This window comes from Cyprinus carpio, chromosome B16, assembly GCF_018340385.1.
Source record: "Cyprinus carpio isolate SPL01 chromosome B16, ASM1834038v1, whole genome shotgun sequence".
Classification (NCBI taxonomy): domain Eukaryota; kingdom Metazoa; phylum Chordata; class Actinopteri; order Cypriniformes; family Cyprinidae; genus Cyprinus; species Cyprinus carpio.
The window spans coordinates 22,308,477-22,327,939 of record NC_056612.1 but is presented as its reverse complement, the minus strand read 5'-3'; the positions used below and the strand labels follow the sequence as shown (position 1 = coordinate 22,327,939).

The 19,463-nt window shown below is 39.7% G+C and overlaps 1 protein-coding gene across 4 annotated transcripts in view; it reads left to right on the top strand.

The window, feature by feature from the left end:
• Positions 1 to 19,196, top strand: part of LOC109106509 (neural-cadherin-like) — a 140,389-nt gene extending 121,193 nt beyond the window's left edge. For 3 of the 4 annotated variants that reach the window (XM_042741493.1, XM_042741494.1, XM_042741492.1), the window contains 16 exons: positions 1,976 to 2,259; positions 2,518 to 4,135; positions 5,043 to 5,136; positions 7,144 to 7,328; positions 8,237 to 8,472; positions 9,548 to 9,825; positions 9,965 to 10,179; positions 11,771 to 11,898; positions 12,228 to 12,355; positions 12,741 to 12,864; positions 14,020 to 14,367; positions 14,485 to 14,749; positions 15,793 to 15,973; positions 16,059 to 16,312; positions 17,708 to 17,865; positions 18,194 to 19,195. In XM_042741493.1, the coding sequence (XP_042597427.1) occupies positions 1,976 to 2,259; positions 2,518 to 4,135; positions 5,043 to 5,136; positions 7,144 to 7,328; positions 8,237 to 8,472; positions 9,548 to 9,825; positions 9,965 to 10,179; positions 11,771 to 11,898; positions 12,228 to 12,355; positions 12,741 to 12,864; positions 14,020 to 14,367; positions 14,485 to 14,749; positions 15,793 to 15,973; positions 16,059 to 16,312; positions 17,708 to 17,865; positions 18,194 to 18,652 (4,955 nt within the window). In that variant the 3' untranslated portion in view covers positions 18,653 to 19,195. Of the gene's footprint in view, positions 1 to 1,975; positions 2,260 to 2,517; positions 4,136 to 5,042; positions 5,137 to 7,143; positions 7,329 to 8,236; positions 8,473 to 9,547; positions 9,826 to 9,964; positions 10,180 to 11,770; positions 11,899 to 12,227; positions 12,356 to 12,740; positions 12,865 to 14,019; positions 14,368 to 14,484; positions 14,750 to 15,792; positions 15,974 to 16,058; positions 16,313 to 17,707; positions 17,866 to 18,193 lie in introns of all 4 variants that reach the window. The other variant, XM_042741491.1, reaches the window with a different exon arrangement.
• The last annotated feature ends 267 nt before the right edge of the window (positions 19,197 to 19,463 follow it).

Genomic DNA, 19,463 nt, shown 5'->3' with positions numbered 1-19,463 from the left:
CAAGACAGCCTGTTTTTTTGTTTTGTAAGATGCCAAAATTAGCATGTATACAAGCATTGCTGACAGTGTATTTTACCTTAATGCTATGCATTGTTTGACCTCTGAAATGAAACTTGGCTGTTTAGTAAATGTTTTATTTATGTCTTTAGAGAGCTCTGTATCCTTCAGACAATCTCAACACTGCCTGAAAACTTCGCCTTAGCTGCTGAAACCATGTGAATGCATGAGCGGCTATGAATTAGTCAAGTGAACTCTCGGTGGTCAGTTCAATTTGCATATTCTGGAGCGACTTCAACTGTTGATTTTGTCCTGTTGGAACATTCGGTCCGTCGCCCTTTCCTCCGACAGCCATAGAGTCACTCCTGTTAATCTGAGCATGACAGGCTTGGACAAATCACCTATCCGTCCAATGTAGCGTGGCAGCCTGCCTGTCTGCCCACCCCCTCATTTCTCATCCTTTGCCTGTAGAATATTCCAGGCTGTCACCTCCACACATCTCGGTGACACGATTCCTCCACCTGATCTCGCTCTGATTTCCATCAGGGCATGGCGACTTCGGCTCATCTGTCAACATAAACAAACAGGCGGGAGCGCAGTGTCTCTCACTGCAACACGGCTTCACCTGTTACATATGCATGACAAATTATGTGTGGCGTGGAGCCGTGTCAACAAGCAGACTGAAGCGAAGGAGACAGGGGCAGCGGGATGGAGACATGCAGGTGTCGGATAGCTCATTAATGATGAGACGCCCGCGCTGCCGTGGAGGTGATAAGGGTGACGTGACCTGCCACGGCTGGATGGACGGTCCAGAGTCGAGCGACAGCTAATATCTCACAACTGTCATGAAGGGGAATGCAAATCGAAGCTTGATGTCCCTCTGTCCCCTTCCTGCTTTGAAAGGCACAATGAATGAGATCGCCATTAAAATGCAATATTTCTTATTACGCCGGGGATGAAAATGGGGAATAGGAATAATTAGGAGCTGATTTGCAGGAGAGAAGGAATTTTATGGTCCTGTTAAGTGTTTCCTAAAGCTGATTAGCAGTGCCCTCTCTGAGCTGTTCATTAAACTTCAGACTGATTTCAAAGATGGAATATGTAAAACACACCAAACTTTCTTCAACAGCCAAATTAGTACAAGGTCTCCTGGACTTTTAGCTGTCTTTCATCACCAATGACCATTCTGTAGATCACATAGTTAGGTTTAAACTGGTTGGCCTGTGGTGGCGCTGTGGGGAGGGCCGCCATATGGCCCAGCTAGTCATTAAGGAAGCTTGCTTTTGGCAAAATCACTGGAGCTCCCCTCAGCAAGTGTCACAGCATATCACACTTCACCACCGTGATGGCCGTAGCCAGGATGAGCATGACACGTTCTAATGAAATCCTCACACATCACGCCCAGATGGTGTTTGTCTCATAGAATCTGATCCGGACTGGTAAACAGAGCTGGCGCGAAACTAGAGCCTTTCCGCCCTGCAGTGTACCATGGGTGGATAAAGCCATTTGGGGTCAAGCTTGGGAGATTTAATACATCAGTACATACAGTATATTCAGATATATGGAATTTCATATACAGTATCAGCAGAGATAGGTTATTAAACATTTGGTGTATCATTTTTATAATGAAACAGCCATGTTCAAAGGATCAAATGAATTTGTTTAATGACACATTGACTAAGAAAAGTGTATAAAAAAAAAAGTGTAAAATATGTACAAAACCATCTGTGTGACATTTGTTATGTGTGTGTATATACATACATATATATATATATATATATATATATATATATATATATAAATGTTGATTTCAGTATTTAAGCAAAATCATCTCATGCCTGTGTGCATTAGAGCTTTCTTGTCCTTTATGTAATCCTCATCAAATGAGCACAGATTAATAGTGACATTCTCTTTTTATCCAGCTCAACCAAGCTTAACACTTCCTAGAATGCTAACGCTTCCCAAACCCCCCAAACAGGTGCCAATGCCAAACTGCGGTACCAGATTACCTCCGGGAACACCATGGGCACGTTCGATGTGGAGCCAGAGGTTGGCACGATCTTCATTGCCCAGCGGCTAGACTATGAGCAGGTGCAGCGCTACGAGTTACGGCTGGTCGCATCAGATGGAAAATGGGAAAACCAGACAATGGTTGTCATTAACGTCATCAACCAGAATGATGAGGCACCCCTTTTCACTCAGACTGAGTACCATGCTAGCGTCATGGAGGAACTTACAGAGCTTCCTGTCCTTGTACTAGAGGTGAGGGGTTAAAATACTCAAACAGACACATGTAGTTGAATGAAAAAGGCAATAATGTTGCAGAGAAGAATATCAACCTTTTTAAAGAGTTATGAAATTATTTTGTGAGTGACTTGTACATACCGGAAAAGAGGCGGAGAGAACTATCGGCATTCCTTTGCTGTGACTATTAACTTTTAATTGCCTCATATGTTCTGTGACAAGTGTGTTGAATTCTAATATGTGTGCCTGTTTTTTTCCCATCTGTTCTTCACACAGGTCTCAACCACGGATCCAGATCAGGAGGCGGACCAGCATGCAGTGCGGTATTCTCTACATGGGCAGGGAGCTGGTAGCGAATTCACCATAGATGAGATGAACGGTCGGATCTTTGCCCAACGTCGTTTAAATCGCGAGGTTCGCTCTGCATGGCAATTCCTGGTACTTGCCACTGATGAGAATGGGGCAGGTCTTACCGGGTTTGCTGATGTTCTAGTCGAAGTGCAGGATATCAATGACAATGCACCTGTTTTCCTGTGTGCAACGGACAACTGCTTTTTGGGTCACGTGCCTGAGAACTCCCCTGCGGACACTTCCATAATGGAGATGCGAGCCACTGATCTAGATGATCCAAAAGCTGGGAAGAATGCTATCCTTACCTACAGAATTGTGCAGAATGTGCGCAATGAGATCAATCTTAACCTCTTCTCCATCAACCCAGCCACCGGCACAATCTATACTGTTCTTCGCTCTTTGGACAGGGAAGTGGTGGATCGATACCTCGTTGTGGTAGAGGCTTGTGATGGAGGAGGACTTTCAGGCACAGGAACAGCCACCATCATAGTCTCTGACGTCAATGACCATCCTCCAGTGTTCACCCAGAGGGTCTACATGGCCTCTATGCCAGAGAACTTGGACATCAACAGCGAGGTAGTGGTAGTGGCTGCCACCGATGGTGATGAAGGTGAAAATTCGGTCATGACGTTTAGTATCATCGGTGGAGATGAAGACCGCAAATTCTTCATCGAGACCGACAAGGTGAACCGTCGTGGCATAGTGAGGCTAAAGAAGAAGATTGACTTTGAAAAGCCACATGAGCGCACATTCAACTTGACAGTCAAAGTGGAGGATGCTGACTTCTTTAGCCTGGCCTACTGCATCATTCAGGTGGAAGACTCCAATGACCAAGCTCCAGTCTTCTTCCCACAGTTCTACGAGGCGGGATCCATGTTCGAAGATGTTCCAGTAGGCACCATCGTGGCACAGGTGACAGCCATGGATCTGGACTCTGGTCAAAATGGGAGGTTCACATACAGCATCGCCCCAGAATCTGACCCCTTTCAGCAGTTCCTGGTGGATAAGAGCGGTTGGGTGGTAGTAGCTGACTCTCTGGACAGGGAGAAGGTGTCTCAACATAGGCTTATGATCCTGGCTACAGACATGGGCAGCCCTGCTCTGACTGGCTCTGCCATCGTGCTAGTGACTGTACAAGATGTCAATGACAATGGACCAGAGTTTGATGCTCCATATCGGCCCATTCTGTGGGAGAACACTATTGCGCCACAGGTCGTTCACATGAACAACACATCCATTCTGTTGCATGTTATTGACAGAGACACATCATCCAATGGAGGGCCTTTTTCCATTCGTCTGCTGATGCTGACCTCTGATGTTACTAATTTCAACTTGACTGATTTGCGTAATGGCAGTGCCATGATAACTGCTCTCCGCAGCTTTGACCGGGAACAGCAGAAGCAGTATCTTCTCCCCATCCTGATGATTGACAGCGGCTCTCCACCAATGAGCTCCACCAGTACACTCACCGTCATAATTGGAGATAAAAATGACCATCCCCATGCACCTGGACACGGCGAGTTCATAGTGTACAACTTACAGGGTATGTTCCAAATAAATGCCATAATCTTGCTGCTATGGTACTGAAATTCAGCAGGATGTTATTTATATCCCTTATGGTACTTTGATATATACCATGCTACTGGAATTAATATACCATGTTTTTTTTTATGGTACTTCCAAGAATACCATGATACTACCATTGTGCAAAACACCATGGTTGCACTTTTTGTAAGTGTTAGCTTTTTAATTTAGCATGATATTTGCTTGGTACTCAAAAGTACTTCAAAATATACCATGGTAATGCCATGGTAAATGTGTAAAAACCGATGGTATTGCCATGCCTACATGTCCAGAATACCATTGTAGTATCATGCTTCACTTCCAAAATACTATGGCATTACTTAAAGGTACTTAAATATATTTCATGGTGTAAGATGTGAAAGAAAAACTTTGGTACTGCCATGGTACATTAACAAAACACTATGTTTTTAAGCCATCTTAATATATCACATTTTAGGAAAGAAATATAGCATAACTTGATATATTTTTAGCATTTTTCTCTTTTCTCTGATGGAAATGCATTAGCCTTCTAATAAGAATTCGTCATGTAGCTCAAACATGGCATGATGCTAACAATTTACTTAAATCCCAGGTTTAAGAGGCACATAAACAGGAGCCATTTTAAATGATGTTGATTTCATGACTAACAGGATTACAGCATTTCGTTTTGCCTTTTGGAGAAATGGCAATGCTGCATGCTAATAGTATTGCATCCCCCCCACTGTGCTGTTTAAGTGGGTCCATATGTGCCAATGAAATGCTCTGCTTTTTGCTTATCTTTTTAAAGATATGTCTCCTCCGCCCACCCACACATGCGCATAGCCCCAGGTATCGCACAGCCTGGATGGAGGTAGCTTTTCTTTAACCTCATTATGTATTTTCCCCAGGTACACTCCCCACGACGGTGCTAGGACAGGTTCAATCCCCTGACCTTGATGATTGGAGCGAGAAGGTTTACAAGTTCGAAGGCAAACCCCCCAGGTGCTTTGATCTTCTATTGAAGTTTGATTCAAACTCTACTGTGTCAAGTGACACTTACAAGAGAATAAAAAGAACAAAAGTGAGAGAAAGATAAAGGATGAGAGCGTGCGGAGCACAGAATATTAGCTTACTGACATCTTGCCTGTCACTCGCCTTTTTAATTTCAAAATTCACTGTGATACACGGGTTCTCTCCTAGTAACTGATAAGAAAGATTATGTTGACTAGAGGTTCTCTCTAATGAGATGCATCTAAGTGATGGTCTTTGTCCAAACCAGACTCTGTGGCTCATGCCAGCGATGGCACCTTTAAGCAAAGCGATTATGCTAACACTCCAGCAAGCAATGACAACTCAATCAGTTTAGTCCTTTGGTTCAATCACAGTCTGTTTTAAGTTCCATCCAAAGCTGTGCCCGACGGTGTGTTGTGGAGGATCTGCTCTCATTAATTTGGATAATTAACACATTAATACATTAGCAGTTTGATGCTAGCTAGTGTGACACATCTCTTGGCACCAAGAGCGTAGCTTCGATCCAAGCAGTTTTTCATTTGCTTACTTGACAGTTAAGTACCTAATTTGGCACCGGAGCTGAAGGTTACCATCGAGGTGGAACTCTATTCCTGTTATATGAACATGATTGAATTTAATTTGAGCAGTGTGACTACTGTGAGTTTAGCGACCTTGCTGCACAATGTTTGAAGTTACAGGGCCAAACATAGGTTCATAGCAAACACCATATTAAGAGCCATAAACCAGTGTTGCTCTAATAGATGTGTCATTTTCATTTTGTGTCCTTGTCCTTTTAGTTCATGCTACAAGACAGAAGCTCGTCACTCACACTAGTCTGTAATCACAGATGCTACAATAAATTTTGAAATCTGGTTTCAAGAGAGACATGAGCAACAGCCAATGACATTGGGAGTCTTACTTTCCAATTATTTTTCAGCTTGTGCAGAACATTCCAAAAAATGACCACAGATCCTAAAATCAACTCTTGCATTACTATGTGCTTTAGTTTATGTGAGAAAATGCAAATTCAGGATAGTGGATATGGTCAGGGAGGCATTTGTGCTTCTCAGTATTTTTGTGGAAAAGTTCAAAAGTACAGCATTTATTTGAAATAGATTTTTATGTATAACAAAAAAGTCTGCATACTATGCATACTTGCTAATTGAAATTATTAATTTCTTTTATAAAAAAAAATTGACCCCGAATGTACTGTGATTTTTTTCTTTTTAAGCATAAATTTAAAACAATTTAGTGATGGTTTATACTTAAAAGCAAGAAAAATGTGCACAAGATGACTCTTAAAAATGCAGAGAAATAATACCACTGTGACCTAGACAGAGAAGAAGTGTATCCATACAAAAGAGATAGAGTGAAAGAGAGATTGGTGCAGCCCAGCTGTTCCTGGAATCTCTTATCCAGAACAGCAGAAGTGTCCCTGTCATGGTCATCACATCTGGAGACGGAGACAGCAGTTGACATAAGTGCTTTCACTGATATACACACTGCCATTAATAATACAGCTTGAGTCATCTTACAGCATCAATGCTGCTCTCTCATGTGTGAAGATGCAGGAATGAACCTTGGAATGAATCTTCAGTTACTGTTTGTCTAAGTTTAAAGGGATAGTTCACCCAAAAATGGATATTCTGACACAATTTTGTCAACGTCATGCTGGTCCAAACCCATATGATTTTCTACCATCAAACACAGAGTTGTCAGACAGAATGTTGACATTGCTCTTTGTGCTGTTGAACTCCAGCATAAACAAAAAAGCAACATTAAATTATTATAAAAGGCTTGCTTCTATGTCTTATACACTATATTCCATGTTTTCTCCTAAACATCGCAATTTGCTGCATGAGTGAATGATAAAATTCAGTTTAATCCTCATTATTATAAATATTTAAAGGTAGTTAATTGAGATGATCATAAATACACAAGTATGCATCCTTTTGTAATTCTCATCCTTTTGCCCCATTGAACATTGAAACCACACAGGCAGTTCAGCCTGAACCAAAACACCGGTCAGCTGAGCATCCTAGAGGGAACACCAGCTGGATTCTACAGCCTGCAGGTGAGGGTGGCAGATAAGAGCTGGCCTGACGTCACCTCATCGGCCGAGGTCACGGTGATGGAGCTGGAGGAGGACGCGCTGAGGAATGCTGGGTCAATCAGACTGGCCAGTGAGTGACTCTGCCTTTCCAAAAACTAATATCTTAATAATATAGAAGAGCTCATTTTTGTTTTGATTTATTAATCTATTAATTCCTAATCAAAAACTTACATTAGTGTAATATTTCACTGTTGTGTGACAGGATTTTCCCGGTCAGAAAAGAATGGCCTTCAAAAAATGCTTATAATTGACTCATTATGCTACGTTATTACAACATGTTGGATTCAGTATTTTATTAGCTTGTTTTATTTCAGTTAGTCATTACGTTTTGTATTTCTTTTTGTAACTGATTGGTCATAGGCCTAATTGATCTGAGCTTATGGATCTGGTTTTTTTTTCACTCAAAAACTGAGGTGTATATGCTCAGAATAATGAAGACTACAAGCAGTCAGTTGCAAAAAAACAAAACCTTTGCTAATAGAAAGAAAACAATTTGATAAAAAGGTTGAATGCATCATTCTTAAATCATTGAATATCTGATATTAGAAACCCAAATGCATTTAAAAAATGCATATCATTTGTATCCCTGTATTCCATTTTTAAAAATTGCCTATTTTTATGCCCAGTCATTTGGTTTGACCTTAAAAGTTTGTGCTTCACATTTCAATGCAGATTTTGTAAATCTGTCACATGTAATGCAGGCTGATATTGATGAATGAGCATAATGCAATCCACAGCCTGAGAGTAAGTGCTCTTACTCATTTCACATTTGCATAGAAGTCTTAGCATAGAAAGGACAGCATGAAAAAAATCTTACAAAATAGGGTCAGAGAGAAAATCATATGGCTAAAATTTTGGAACAAGGAACATTTTAAATTGTTAAAAAAAATGTTAAGGAACAGATGTGACCATATTAATAAATATGCTTCAATTTTACATTGAAATCAAGTTCTTTGTATGTGTGTTTGTTATGCGCAGACCTGACTGCAAATGAGTTTTTCCGAGCATCAACAAATGAGGAGAGCCGATACGTGCGTCTCCGCCGCCTCTTGTCCGACCTCTTCCAGACTGATATGGAGAATGTTGACATCTTCAGCCTGGCTAGTGGCAGCCAGCCAGCTCAGCATCACCTCAGCATGTGGTTTGCCGCCCATGGCTCACCATACTACAAGCCTGAGAAACTCCACGGCTACGTGGCAATGCACAAAGCTAAGGTGACAAAGACAAGTGCACAAAAACTCACACTTCACACCAATCCACGTCTCCTGTGTTTCTCACATAGGCACAGACATGGAGTCTATGAAGCCTTTCACATTTACATGCATCTCACACCTGCACACAACGGGTCAATAAATATTTCATTTCCATGTAAGGTATGAGATGGTGGGCTGTCGCTTTGGGCCAGGGAGGCAAGCAGGATTTCTGAAAGGGAATGAGGGAGGAATGGATAGAAAGAACATGTTGCTCCCTGTGCAGCATCCACCAGTCTATAAATCAGGTGTAGAGTGGGCGCTCTTCACAGCCCAACGTAGTGCTAATGCTCTCACCGAGATGATGTTGATGCACTACACAGGAAGCTGCTCTGACATTTTTAAAGCCGCTGTTGAGGGATGTGATGGACTGTCCTTGAGTCCAGAACAAACAAAACACACTCAAACTAACAACACATGTACAGAAATGATTATGGTGAATCACTTGTGTTGCATTGTTCCTCTTGTAAATTGTTTTGGATAATAATGTATTTGGATAGAAAAAATTATGCTAAAGAAATAGTTCAACAAAAATGAAAATGTGGTCATCCAAACTTATGCTCTTGTTTTTCCAAACCTGTATGACATTTCCTTTACTATGTTTCCAAGCTGTTTTTTCCATACAATAGTATTTTATTTAATTTCGTTTCATTTCATTTCATTTCGTTCAGTAGGATGACCAAGGTGTTTTTTTTTTATAATTAGTGAATACTGACTGGTAAAATAAAGGAAATACAACGGGTTAAATGGTGGGGAAAACAATATTAAAGTCAATGAAATTTTTTAAATTAAAAGATGACATTTACTTGAATGTATTTTGTATTTTATCTTTTCATTTTATTTAATTTAATTTGCTATCTAGTTGTAGTAATGTTGAGTGGCCGACTGTTTCAATATGTTGTGCAGTTTTGCTTATGTATAGAAAAAATCATCTTAAAAATGTATCAATCAAACAAATATAGTAAAAAAGGAAAGTTGTGGAAGTAACATTAATTATAAGTAAATAAGTAGTTAAATAGGATTTGTTGTTCTCTTTCAGTTGGAGTCTGCTCTGGGTGTGACCATTCTACAGGTAGGGGTGGACGAGTGCGCCTATGCAGCCTGTGGTCAGACAGGTGGCTGCTCTAGCAAGGTGACATTCAGTGACACCCCTAAAACACTGAACAATGGGAATGTCTCTTTGGTGTCTGTCTCAGCCAAAGCGAGCGCTCAGTGTGGCTGCCTCGCTCGAGAGCGCGTTCACCTGCAATGCTCTTCATACTCACACAACCCTTGCCTGAACGGAGGCACCTGTGTGGATAGTGAACTAGGCTACAGGTAAAACAGACTAGCATTCTAGCACTCAAGACTTGTTAATAATTGCTTGTTTTTCTATATGATAGAATAAACATTGTATATTCATATAATGCATTTTCACTATTGGGGAAGCAATGGCTGATCTACCGCTCTGTTGCAGGTGTAAATGTCCCCCTATGTTTGATGGACCAGAATGCCAGCAAACCAAGCACAGTTTCCTTGGGAATGGTTATGCTTGGTTCCCTCCCATAAGGCCTTGCTTCCAGAGCCACATCTCTCTGGAGTTCATCACAGAAGCAGGTAATGGCCTGCTGTTCTACAATGGCCCAATGGGAACACCTCAGCCCGGAGAAAAAGAGGACTTCATTGCACTGGGTGCGTATTGTATGCATAATTGTCGCATTTCAGTTTTTTTTTTTTTTTTTTTTTGCATAGTGCATAGTTTTACATAGTTTAAGTAATTTTGTTCTGTGCTTTTGTCATTTTTATCACTTATTTATTTATATTTATAAATAGATTTATTTTTATTTCAAGTCATATTTATTTTTAGATTACTTTTAGTTAAATCTCTAAATTTTAGTACTTAATTTTAGTACTTAAACTTCTTTCAACTAGTTCCTAGGGCAACATTTCTAATTTTACAGTAAGTTTAAATGTTTTATCTAAATGTTAATCTATATTTTATTTTGTTTCAGATTTATTTCAATTGTCAAAAATGAATTCATTTAATATTAGTTAACAATACCATATGCACCACATTCTTAATGATGGGAAAAAACTATGTATACTATTTGTAAACATTTGATGTTCAGCTGGTGGTGGGGGGGGGACCTGAACAAAGCCTTTAAAAACAATCTCAATAATAGAGAAAAAATCTGTCTTAGTGCCATCATAATTTAAGTTTCTCTTCTTATACTGCATGAAATTAATTTCCTCTAACAATTAATTGTGTTACTAAAATCGATTAATGGCAACAAACACAATCTAAAGTGAGCCATTAATTATAGATGTTTGTAAATGTGTGTGGTCAGCAGTGGTGTGTATGGGGCTTGGGTCAGTATTGATCTTGACCCCAAGTCACTGGTGAAGGTCACATATTCAGATTCTGTGCCACCTGTCCAATACTGTATTGTGCAACTGGTCGTATGATTTCAGGAAATGACCCTCCTGTGGCCTTGCATAAGCTTACATCATCAGTTTCGTACATGTTTTTATTGAACTGGGGCCAAAACCCTCCACTGCAGTGACAGCAATTTCAAACTGACCACAAATTGATTACGAATAAGCATTTTTTACTGCTGGGGTCAAAACCAATCTTAGGGGGCATAAAACAGCATTAGACTTTCATGTCACATGTGTTTGCGGTACCGGTGTCATATGCTTTCCTATGATGAGTTTGAGAACTTGTTAAAAGTGAAGTGTACTAGTGGCACCAAATAGCCTGGGGTCAAATCTATGTGATTGTTTTGCCATGTTATCATCCTCTGGACAAAAATCTGTATGATTTTGAGGTGTTATTCATGTTTGTGGCACAAACAAGACAAGTTACACAAGTCTTCAGGCCCTGAACTGCCCTTTTTTTTAATGTTTATTCATAGTTTCCACAAAAATATTATGCAGCACAAATGTTTTCAGCATTGTTAATAATAATAAAAAAAAAAAAATTGAGCACCAAATCTGCAACTTCAAATTATTTCTAATGGATCATGTGACACTGAAGACTAGAGTAATGGCTACTGAGAATTCAGCTTTGACGTTACAGTAATAAATTACATATTAAAACATATAAATTGTAATAATATTTCACAATGTAACTCTTTCTAATATATCTTTATCAAATAAATACAGACTTGGTGAGCATAAGAGACTTTTTTCAAAAACATTAGAAAATTTTACCAACCCCAAATCTTTGAATAGTAAAGTGTACCTCTTGGCACTCATATTAATATTCTGTGTCTTTCAATAGAGCTGAAAAATGGAGTTCCTGTGCTGAGTGTGAATCACGGTTCGGGGACCCTAACACTGCAGCTGCCCATGAGAGCCACTGTCACAGACCGCCGCTGGCATCACCTGGACATCATCAGCGATGGCAAGGTACAGGCGTCGATTGAAATGAAGGCCATGTGACCAGAATGAGACACTGGGAATTTGCCATTCCTGGAGGAATTTTTGTTTGAATTTTTTATGTTCTCAACCTCACCTCAATTTCATTGAAACATGAAGCTGTCAGAGAGTCCAGATCATCACATAGCTTTGAGGTTCACACTGGGTAAAGCAGATTGTGAGCTTTATCGCCCTCTGGGATTTGGGTCTAAAATATTCCATTATGAAACGTGACCTCTCGTGCACTCAGATGGTGTAATACTTCGCCTTGAATTTAAATCATTGTGTGTGTGTGTGTGTGTGTGTGTGTGTTTGTGTAGATGGTGCAGATGATTCTGGACCAGTGCTCTGGTGCCATGGTGAACGAATTGGAAGGCTTGGGAGCTGAGATGCTTGAGACTGATCAATCGGTGTGTAAGGCCTCCGGAGAGACACCAGGCAGTGAGAGGTAAAAATTAGATTTTTGTATTTACACAAATACTCTGCTGAAAAGATCCACTTAGACCATTTGCATGCTGTCCAGGATTCCAAATTTTATTAAATTCCAAGTTTATTAAAGACCCCATGAAATAAAAACTAGAGTTTTGTGGATTTTTGATGGCATCAGAATGTCACAGCCTTATACCTTTAGCCCATCTATATGGTAGTGTCTTTCTTTTCCAGGACAACACATCAAAATGTTGTTAACTTATCTTTCACTCAGGCATATGCAAGTATTTGCTTATAAATGCTCTCTAGAATACCTCCTGCCTTTGACTAGCAATAGCAAGTAGCAAATCATTGTTTCTGGCTGTGATGTAAACTAAATGCCGCTTCTGTTTATTTCTCTTCAGGTTTTTGGATGTCTACCAGCCTCTCCAGCTGGGTGGGTTTAAAGAGACACACTCACTCCGTAGGTCACACCCCCATTACAAAGGATTTGTGGGATGCGTGAGGAACCTGGTGGTGGACAGTCAGGTAAAACCAGTGTAAATATGTTTATTCTTCTAGGTGCTACTTTGTTTTGTATAGTATAGCTTTCTGGAGAGAGTATTGGCGGAAGTAAAATATAACTTAACAAAGCAAGTTAAATAAGACTATTCTTAAATACTTGTATTAAGTGCTGGAAGTATGTACTTCACTGATAATGGGAAATGTTGATACTTTTAAGTGTGTCCCACATCATAAAATTAAATCATAACTTCTCATTATGCAATGTTTGCATTTGCCTTTAAGCGTTTAGCTTAAATCATTACCTTTAAATACATTACTATTTAACATTACTTGCCTGCTTAAATTCTGTGGTAGCAATGCATTTATCTGCATTTTTTCCCCAACTGAAACAGACTCCAGAATAATGTTGTTTATTTGTTATTGAGATTGTGTTTTTTTTTTTTATTGTGCAAACACTCCAAAAAAAAAAAAAAAGTGTGTGTAATTTATGCGTGGTTGTCTTAATATTTTCAGTGGATTTGGTAGGCACTAATTCTATTTGGATGGATTATTTGTAAATGCATACATGTTGTTTCTATTTTAAATAGAATTGCATTATTAAGAGAACAGGTAACACTTTAGTATAGGGACCAATTCTCATTAATAACTAGTTGCTCATTAGCATGCCTATTATTAACATATTGTCACATATTCTGCATGACCATATTCTACATCCCTAATCCTACCCAATAACTAAACTTAACAACTACCTTATTAATTATTAATAAACAGAAAATTTGGAGTCATAGTTAATGATTTGTTAATGGTGAGAATTGAACCTTAAAATAAAGTGTGACCTTTGTTGATTGTGATTTTTGGATTTTTGAATATGGTGTTCATTCATTGAAAACATGAACAAAATGAATTCTGCTAAAAAACATTCATAAAACCACTAAAATTGTTACATATGGACCACTGTATCTTTACATATGAATGCAGAAATTAATTATACTCAAATTTCATGAATGAATCTGTAAGTGTTCTTCACACTGAATGTGTTTCGGATCTACGATCTTTAATTTGGACGGAACAGACGTTTACCTGAGCCACTTTCTGACAGCCAGTCGATACGGATCAATGATGTTCAGGATTGTGCTGACTTAGGCCTTTCTATGTGTGTGTGTGTCTGTGTTCTGTCAGGTGTACGACCTCGGCAGCGCAGCAGAGAGTGAGAACAGTACCCCGGGATGTGCCGTAACAGATGGTGTGTGTCTGACCGCTGGAGGACCCTCCTGTGGTGTCCATGGGAAATGTCTGGGGGAATGGGGCTCCTTCAGTTGTGACTGCCGTCCTGGATATAGTGGACACAAGTGTGACAAAGCCCTTCCTGAGTGGTCGTTTGAGAAAGACAGTGTGCTGAGGTACCAGCTGAGAGGAGGAGGAAGTCCACGCAAAACCCAAGCTCAATTCCTACTGAGAACCCGCTCCTTCGTGGGCAGCCTGCTCAGCATGGCCTCACGTGACGCCAACGAGTTCATTATCCTGGAAGTGAGTGATGCACATGAATGCAATAACATCTAATTCAACTGCATTCGAATTCAAGTGTCCAAATACATCTGAAAATGTTTTAAAGCTGTAATGCTGTGCTATCTTCTTGTCTCTCAGCTAGTAGATGGGTTCCTCACTGTCCGTGCTAACCTTGGGGATGGCGCTCACTCTCTGAAGCTAACAGGTCATCGCGTAAACCTTGGCCAGTGGGTCTTCGTCAGCCTTCACCGCCATGACAACATCTTCACCCTGCGACTGGAGCAGGGCGGGGGCTCACGAGAGGTCACGGGGGTCCTGGGCCAGAAGAAGGAAATAGTAGTTCACCCCTCCAGTGTGTTTCTGGGAAACAGCGCTGCTCCAAACACACAGGGAGACTTTCAAGGTGGGATTTCTCTTCCCTTTCTTCCTCACAGCTGTAATTCAAATCAGTTTTTTCTCTGTTTGCTTTGTTGAACTCCTGATAAGAGTGAATTTGTTTTCTTCTCCTGTTTTTATTTATTCATGCTTTTAAAGAATAAAGCTTAATATTTAACTTGGTTACACACCTCTCTGGAATGCTTGATTCTAATTGGTTAGTCTCAGCATTTTAAGGTAAAATATGTTTGTATAATTACCTCTAGACTATATAATAGACTTTGTCAAACAATCTCCTACAATGTGCAGTGTATAATATTATGTTTTATGAATATTATTGTAATATACCCCAATGTTCAAAAGTGTACCATTTTTATTTAATTTTAATTTTAATACTTTTATTTTGCAAGGACACAATAAATTGACTGTAAATACAATTATAATGTTACAAAAGATTTCCATTTCAAATAAAAGCTGTTCTTCTGAACTTTTTTCCACAAAAATATTAAGAGGTTCGACTGTTTTCAACACTGAGGATAAAGTTATAAAAGAGTTATAAAATAAATGTTTCTTGAGCACAAAAGTGTGATTCTGTGATTTAGAATGATTTCTAAAGGATTGTGTGAGACTGAAGACTGGAGTAATGGGTGCTGACAATTCAGCTTTGTCATCATAGGAATAGATTGCAATTTAAATTATATTAAAACAGACAACTGTTATTTTGAATAACATTTCAAAATATTACTGGTTTTACTGTAATTTAGCTGAAATAAATACAGCCTCGCTAAGCATTTAGCTTAAAATACATTTTCAAAACATTTTGGAACAGTATTGTAAAATTGAATATATTTTTAAAAAAAATATGTACAATACTTTAAATGTCCGTTTATTTATTTAGTAAGTAATTGTAATGAGTGATATTATGCACAGTCAGGTGGTCATTATTGCAAAATAAACCAGATGTTCAAAATTACAGTCATTATAAAGTCCAAGATCACGTTATATATTGCAAATAAAAGTCACAGTAACAAATACAAAATATAGCATTTTCACCATGTTTTTTTTATACAGGCTGTATGCGGGATGTAAGACTGAACGGTCACTCTCTGCCACTGGATGGTCAGGGCACAGAGTTCAGTACTGTGCTGGAGCGCCGAGGAGTCGTGCCCGGCTGCCAATCTGACGCCTGCAGTGCCAAACCCTGCCTGAGTCCGCTGTACTGCGTTGACCTGTGGAGGAAACACGAGTGCAGGTGAACACTCTCTCCCACATGGTTTCCCACTGTCATACTGTCAAATGCTTCTTTCTTCATCTCAACGTCCGCTCTCTCACTCCAGGTGTCCAGCCAATCAGGTTGCGGTGGTGGATGAGGTCACAGCTCTTTTGCATTGCGCCCCTTCCCCCTGCGGCCCCACCACGTGTCGTAACGGTGGCACCTGCCTGGCTCACTCCACCAAGAACTACCAGTGCCGCTGTCCAGAGGGCTTCAGGGGCCAGTGGTGTGAGATCGGCCAGGTCAAATCTCTCCGTCTCGCCACGCTCAGCCCGAGCTCTATCCTAGCCATCAGCATGTGTCTGCTCGTATTTTTCGGTAACTATCCCAATATCATGAAACACTTTTCTTGAAAAGACGGGCCAGTGTGTGTGTGTGTGTCTCAGGTGTGACAGGTACACCAGTGATGTGACAGGCTGGCAGTGCCCTCCAGGCCTCTCTGCCAGCTCAGACACTCCGTCAGCCACATCACAAGCAGACAAACAAATCCTTTTTAAAGCATTACATGCAGGCAGGAAGAAATCACTCATCAACTGAAGCAAAAATGAGAAACGTGCTGCCAGATGATGGGATTGGTTGGGCTTATGGCCTTCAGAGAAATTTGGCAGAAAATGATGGGTTATTTTTGGATTGATCTGTCTTTAATTGAAAAGAGGAGTCTTAGCATCCATGAACTGGCAGGATTGCATGAGCTGGTGAAAGATGAAGCCTGCAATCAGACTTTTGCACTAGACAGTCAAAATAAAATCAAAACTGACCCTGTTTACTTCTTTAACTTTTTTTTGGGGATGATTTACATATTGTGCATGTTATTCTCATTTGTAAGTCACTTTGGATAAAAGTGTCTGCTGTATGACTGAATGTAAATGTTATTCCAAAGACAAAAAGTCTTTGTAAACTTTCATCAAAATATAATATTTTTCAACATCTCTGAATCATATACCTGAGATCCAAAATCTTATTTAAAACTGTAAATAATATTATTTCATAATTAATATAAATTATTTGTAAATATAACAATTTGTTAATATATAAATTGTGAATTTAAAATATTTTGTATTGAATTACACTGTCTGCATTTATTTGATCAAAAATACAGTAAAAAAAAAAACAGTAATATTGTGAAATATTATTACAATTTAAAATAACTGTTTTCTATTTTTATATATTTTAAAATGTCATTTATTCCTGTAATGCAAAGCTGAATTTTCAGCATCATTACTCCTGTCTTCAGTGTCACACGATCCTTCAGAAATCATACTAATATGCAGATTTTCTGATCAAGAAACATTTCTTGTCAATTTTGGAAACGCTTGTGTTGCTTAATTCCTCAAGAATTCAAAAGAACAGCATTTATTTCAAATATAAGTGTTTTGTAACATTATAGTTGTCTTTACTGTTTAAATTGAGTGAATCCTTGCTGAATAAAAGTATTAATTTCTTTAAAAAAAAAAAAAAAAAAAAGTTATTGACCCAAAACTGTTTGAACAGTTGAACAGTAAAAAAAAAAAAGAAAAAAGAAAAACAGAAGCATTTTCATGAATTGTCTTAAACTTCTTCAGGACCACTTTGCATGTTACATTATGGAAGTAAAATGTGTTGCATAGTATTTACCATCATTTTAAGCATCCACACTTCCACCAACAAAAATATACTTTTTATAACTGGTTTCATAATTCTTGTGAATAATCTCTCTCTCTCTGTCCTCTGCAGCCGTGCTCGTGGCAGTGACCGTATGGAATCAGAAGGGCAGCCGGAATAAGTTCCGCAAGAGAGGTGTTTACCACATCCCAGCGGAGCACGAGAGCTGGGAGGACATCCGGGAGAACATCCTCAACTACAACGAGGAGGGAGGAGGAGAGCAGGACCAGGTATTCCATTAACACAGGGCAGCCGGGGGAGATATTGATTTACTTTCAGTAAGACTCAGGTCAGGGGAATGACCTCCGTCAGCAGCTACACTGTCATGCCATCATCCTCTAGGTGGCAGCTTTCAGCACTTTAGAAATTCAATCTGCACAACATGATTTACACAAGAGCACAGCTATGCTCAGAATGGAATACTAGCATGCAGTCTATGCTATGTTGTTGTCATATCACATTTTTTTTAAATCCAGAGACTTTTTAATTCACGTTTTAAAATCTATAGATTCTATAGCACTTTCACAGAATTTAAAATGTGGCTTATGTGTCCACCAGAATGCCTATGACATCACCGAGCTGAAGAGGCCGCTGTGTTCCAGCTTGTCCCAGTCCTCCTCCTGCACCACCGCCCCCCTCATCAAGTCGTCCCAGGGCTCTCAGGAGGAGGTCCATCCCACCGGAGCCACCCTTCCCTACCATCACAACGCCAGCTGCAGCGGTCACTGCTCCATGGACTTCAAGAGCTACGTGTCACGCATCATCTGGGAGGCGGACAACGACAGCCTGGCGTTCCCCATGGACACCTACCACGTGTACTGCATCGAGGGAATGGGCTCCAGCGCAGGCAGCCTCAGCTCTCTGGGATCGGCCGTTTCAGAGGAGGCCTTCACCTACGACTCCCTGCGGCGCTGGGGCTCCAAGTTCGAAGGCCTCAGCGAGCTTTATCGCCGACCAGAGCTGGCCGTCCCCTACATGGACACGGTGCAAAGCCAAAGCCAGGAGCAACAACAATAACCGGACAACTTCAAGCCCAGCGTTTGTTTTTGTGTTAGTGTTTTATAGCCTTTATAGGGTTCCAGTTTGAACGCTACAAAAACGTGTCCTAAGAAACGTTTTCTGTTGATTCGTGATACAGTCGGACAGCTTTAAGGGCGAGGACTGACTTGTTTTATTTATTGAGTGAAATATTAAATGTACTGTATTTATTTTTGCTCTGATAGGGAACAAAGCCAGCAAATCATCAGGACTTCACCATGATGAACATGGTATGCGGTCACATCCAGCGTGTCACAACTAGGAGGTGTTTTAGTGAACACACCTGACTAATGCTGCGTTTCATTCCACTCGGAAATCCAGCTTTCTTTCTGGAAATGTGCGTTAGGATGCCACTTTATGTAAGATTTTCATCTTAGAAGCTTGCGCGGAACTATGATTTTGTCAAAATGTGAGTTCACACTATCATTCAAAAGTCTGGGATCTGTAAGATTTGTTTTTGTTGTTTAAAAATACAGTAAAACATTAATATTGTGAAGTTTAAAATAACCTTTTTTATATTTTAATGTGTATTTTTTTTTTTATGTGTATGTAATTTATTCCTTTAATGGCAAAGCTGAATTTCTAGGGTTTTTTGATGAAAAGAAAGTTAAAAAGAACAGCTTTTGGACAACGTAATGAGACTTTACTGTCATTTTGATCAATTTAATGTGTTATTGCTGAATTGCTGAAGTATTAATTTCTTAAAAAATAATAATAATAAATGTAAAAATAAATAAAATAAATCTTACTGACCCCATACTTTAACTTAAACAGGGAACCCATGGTACTG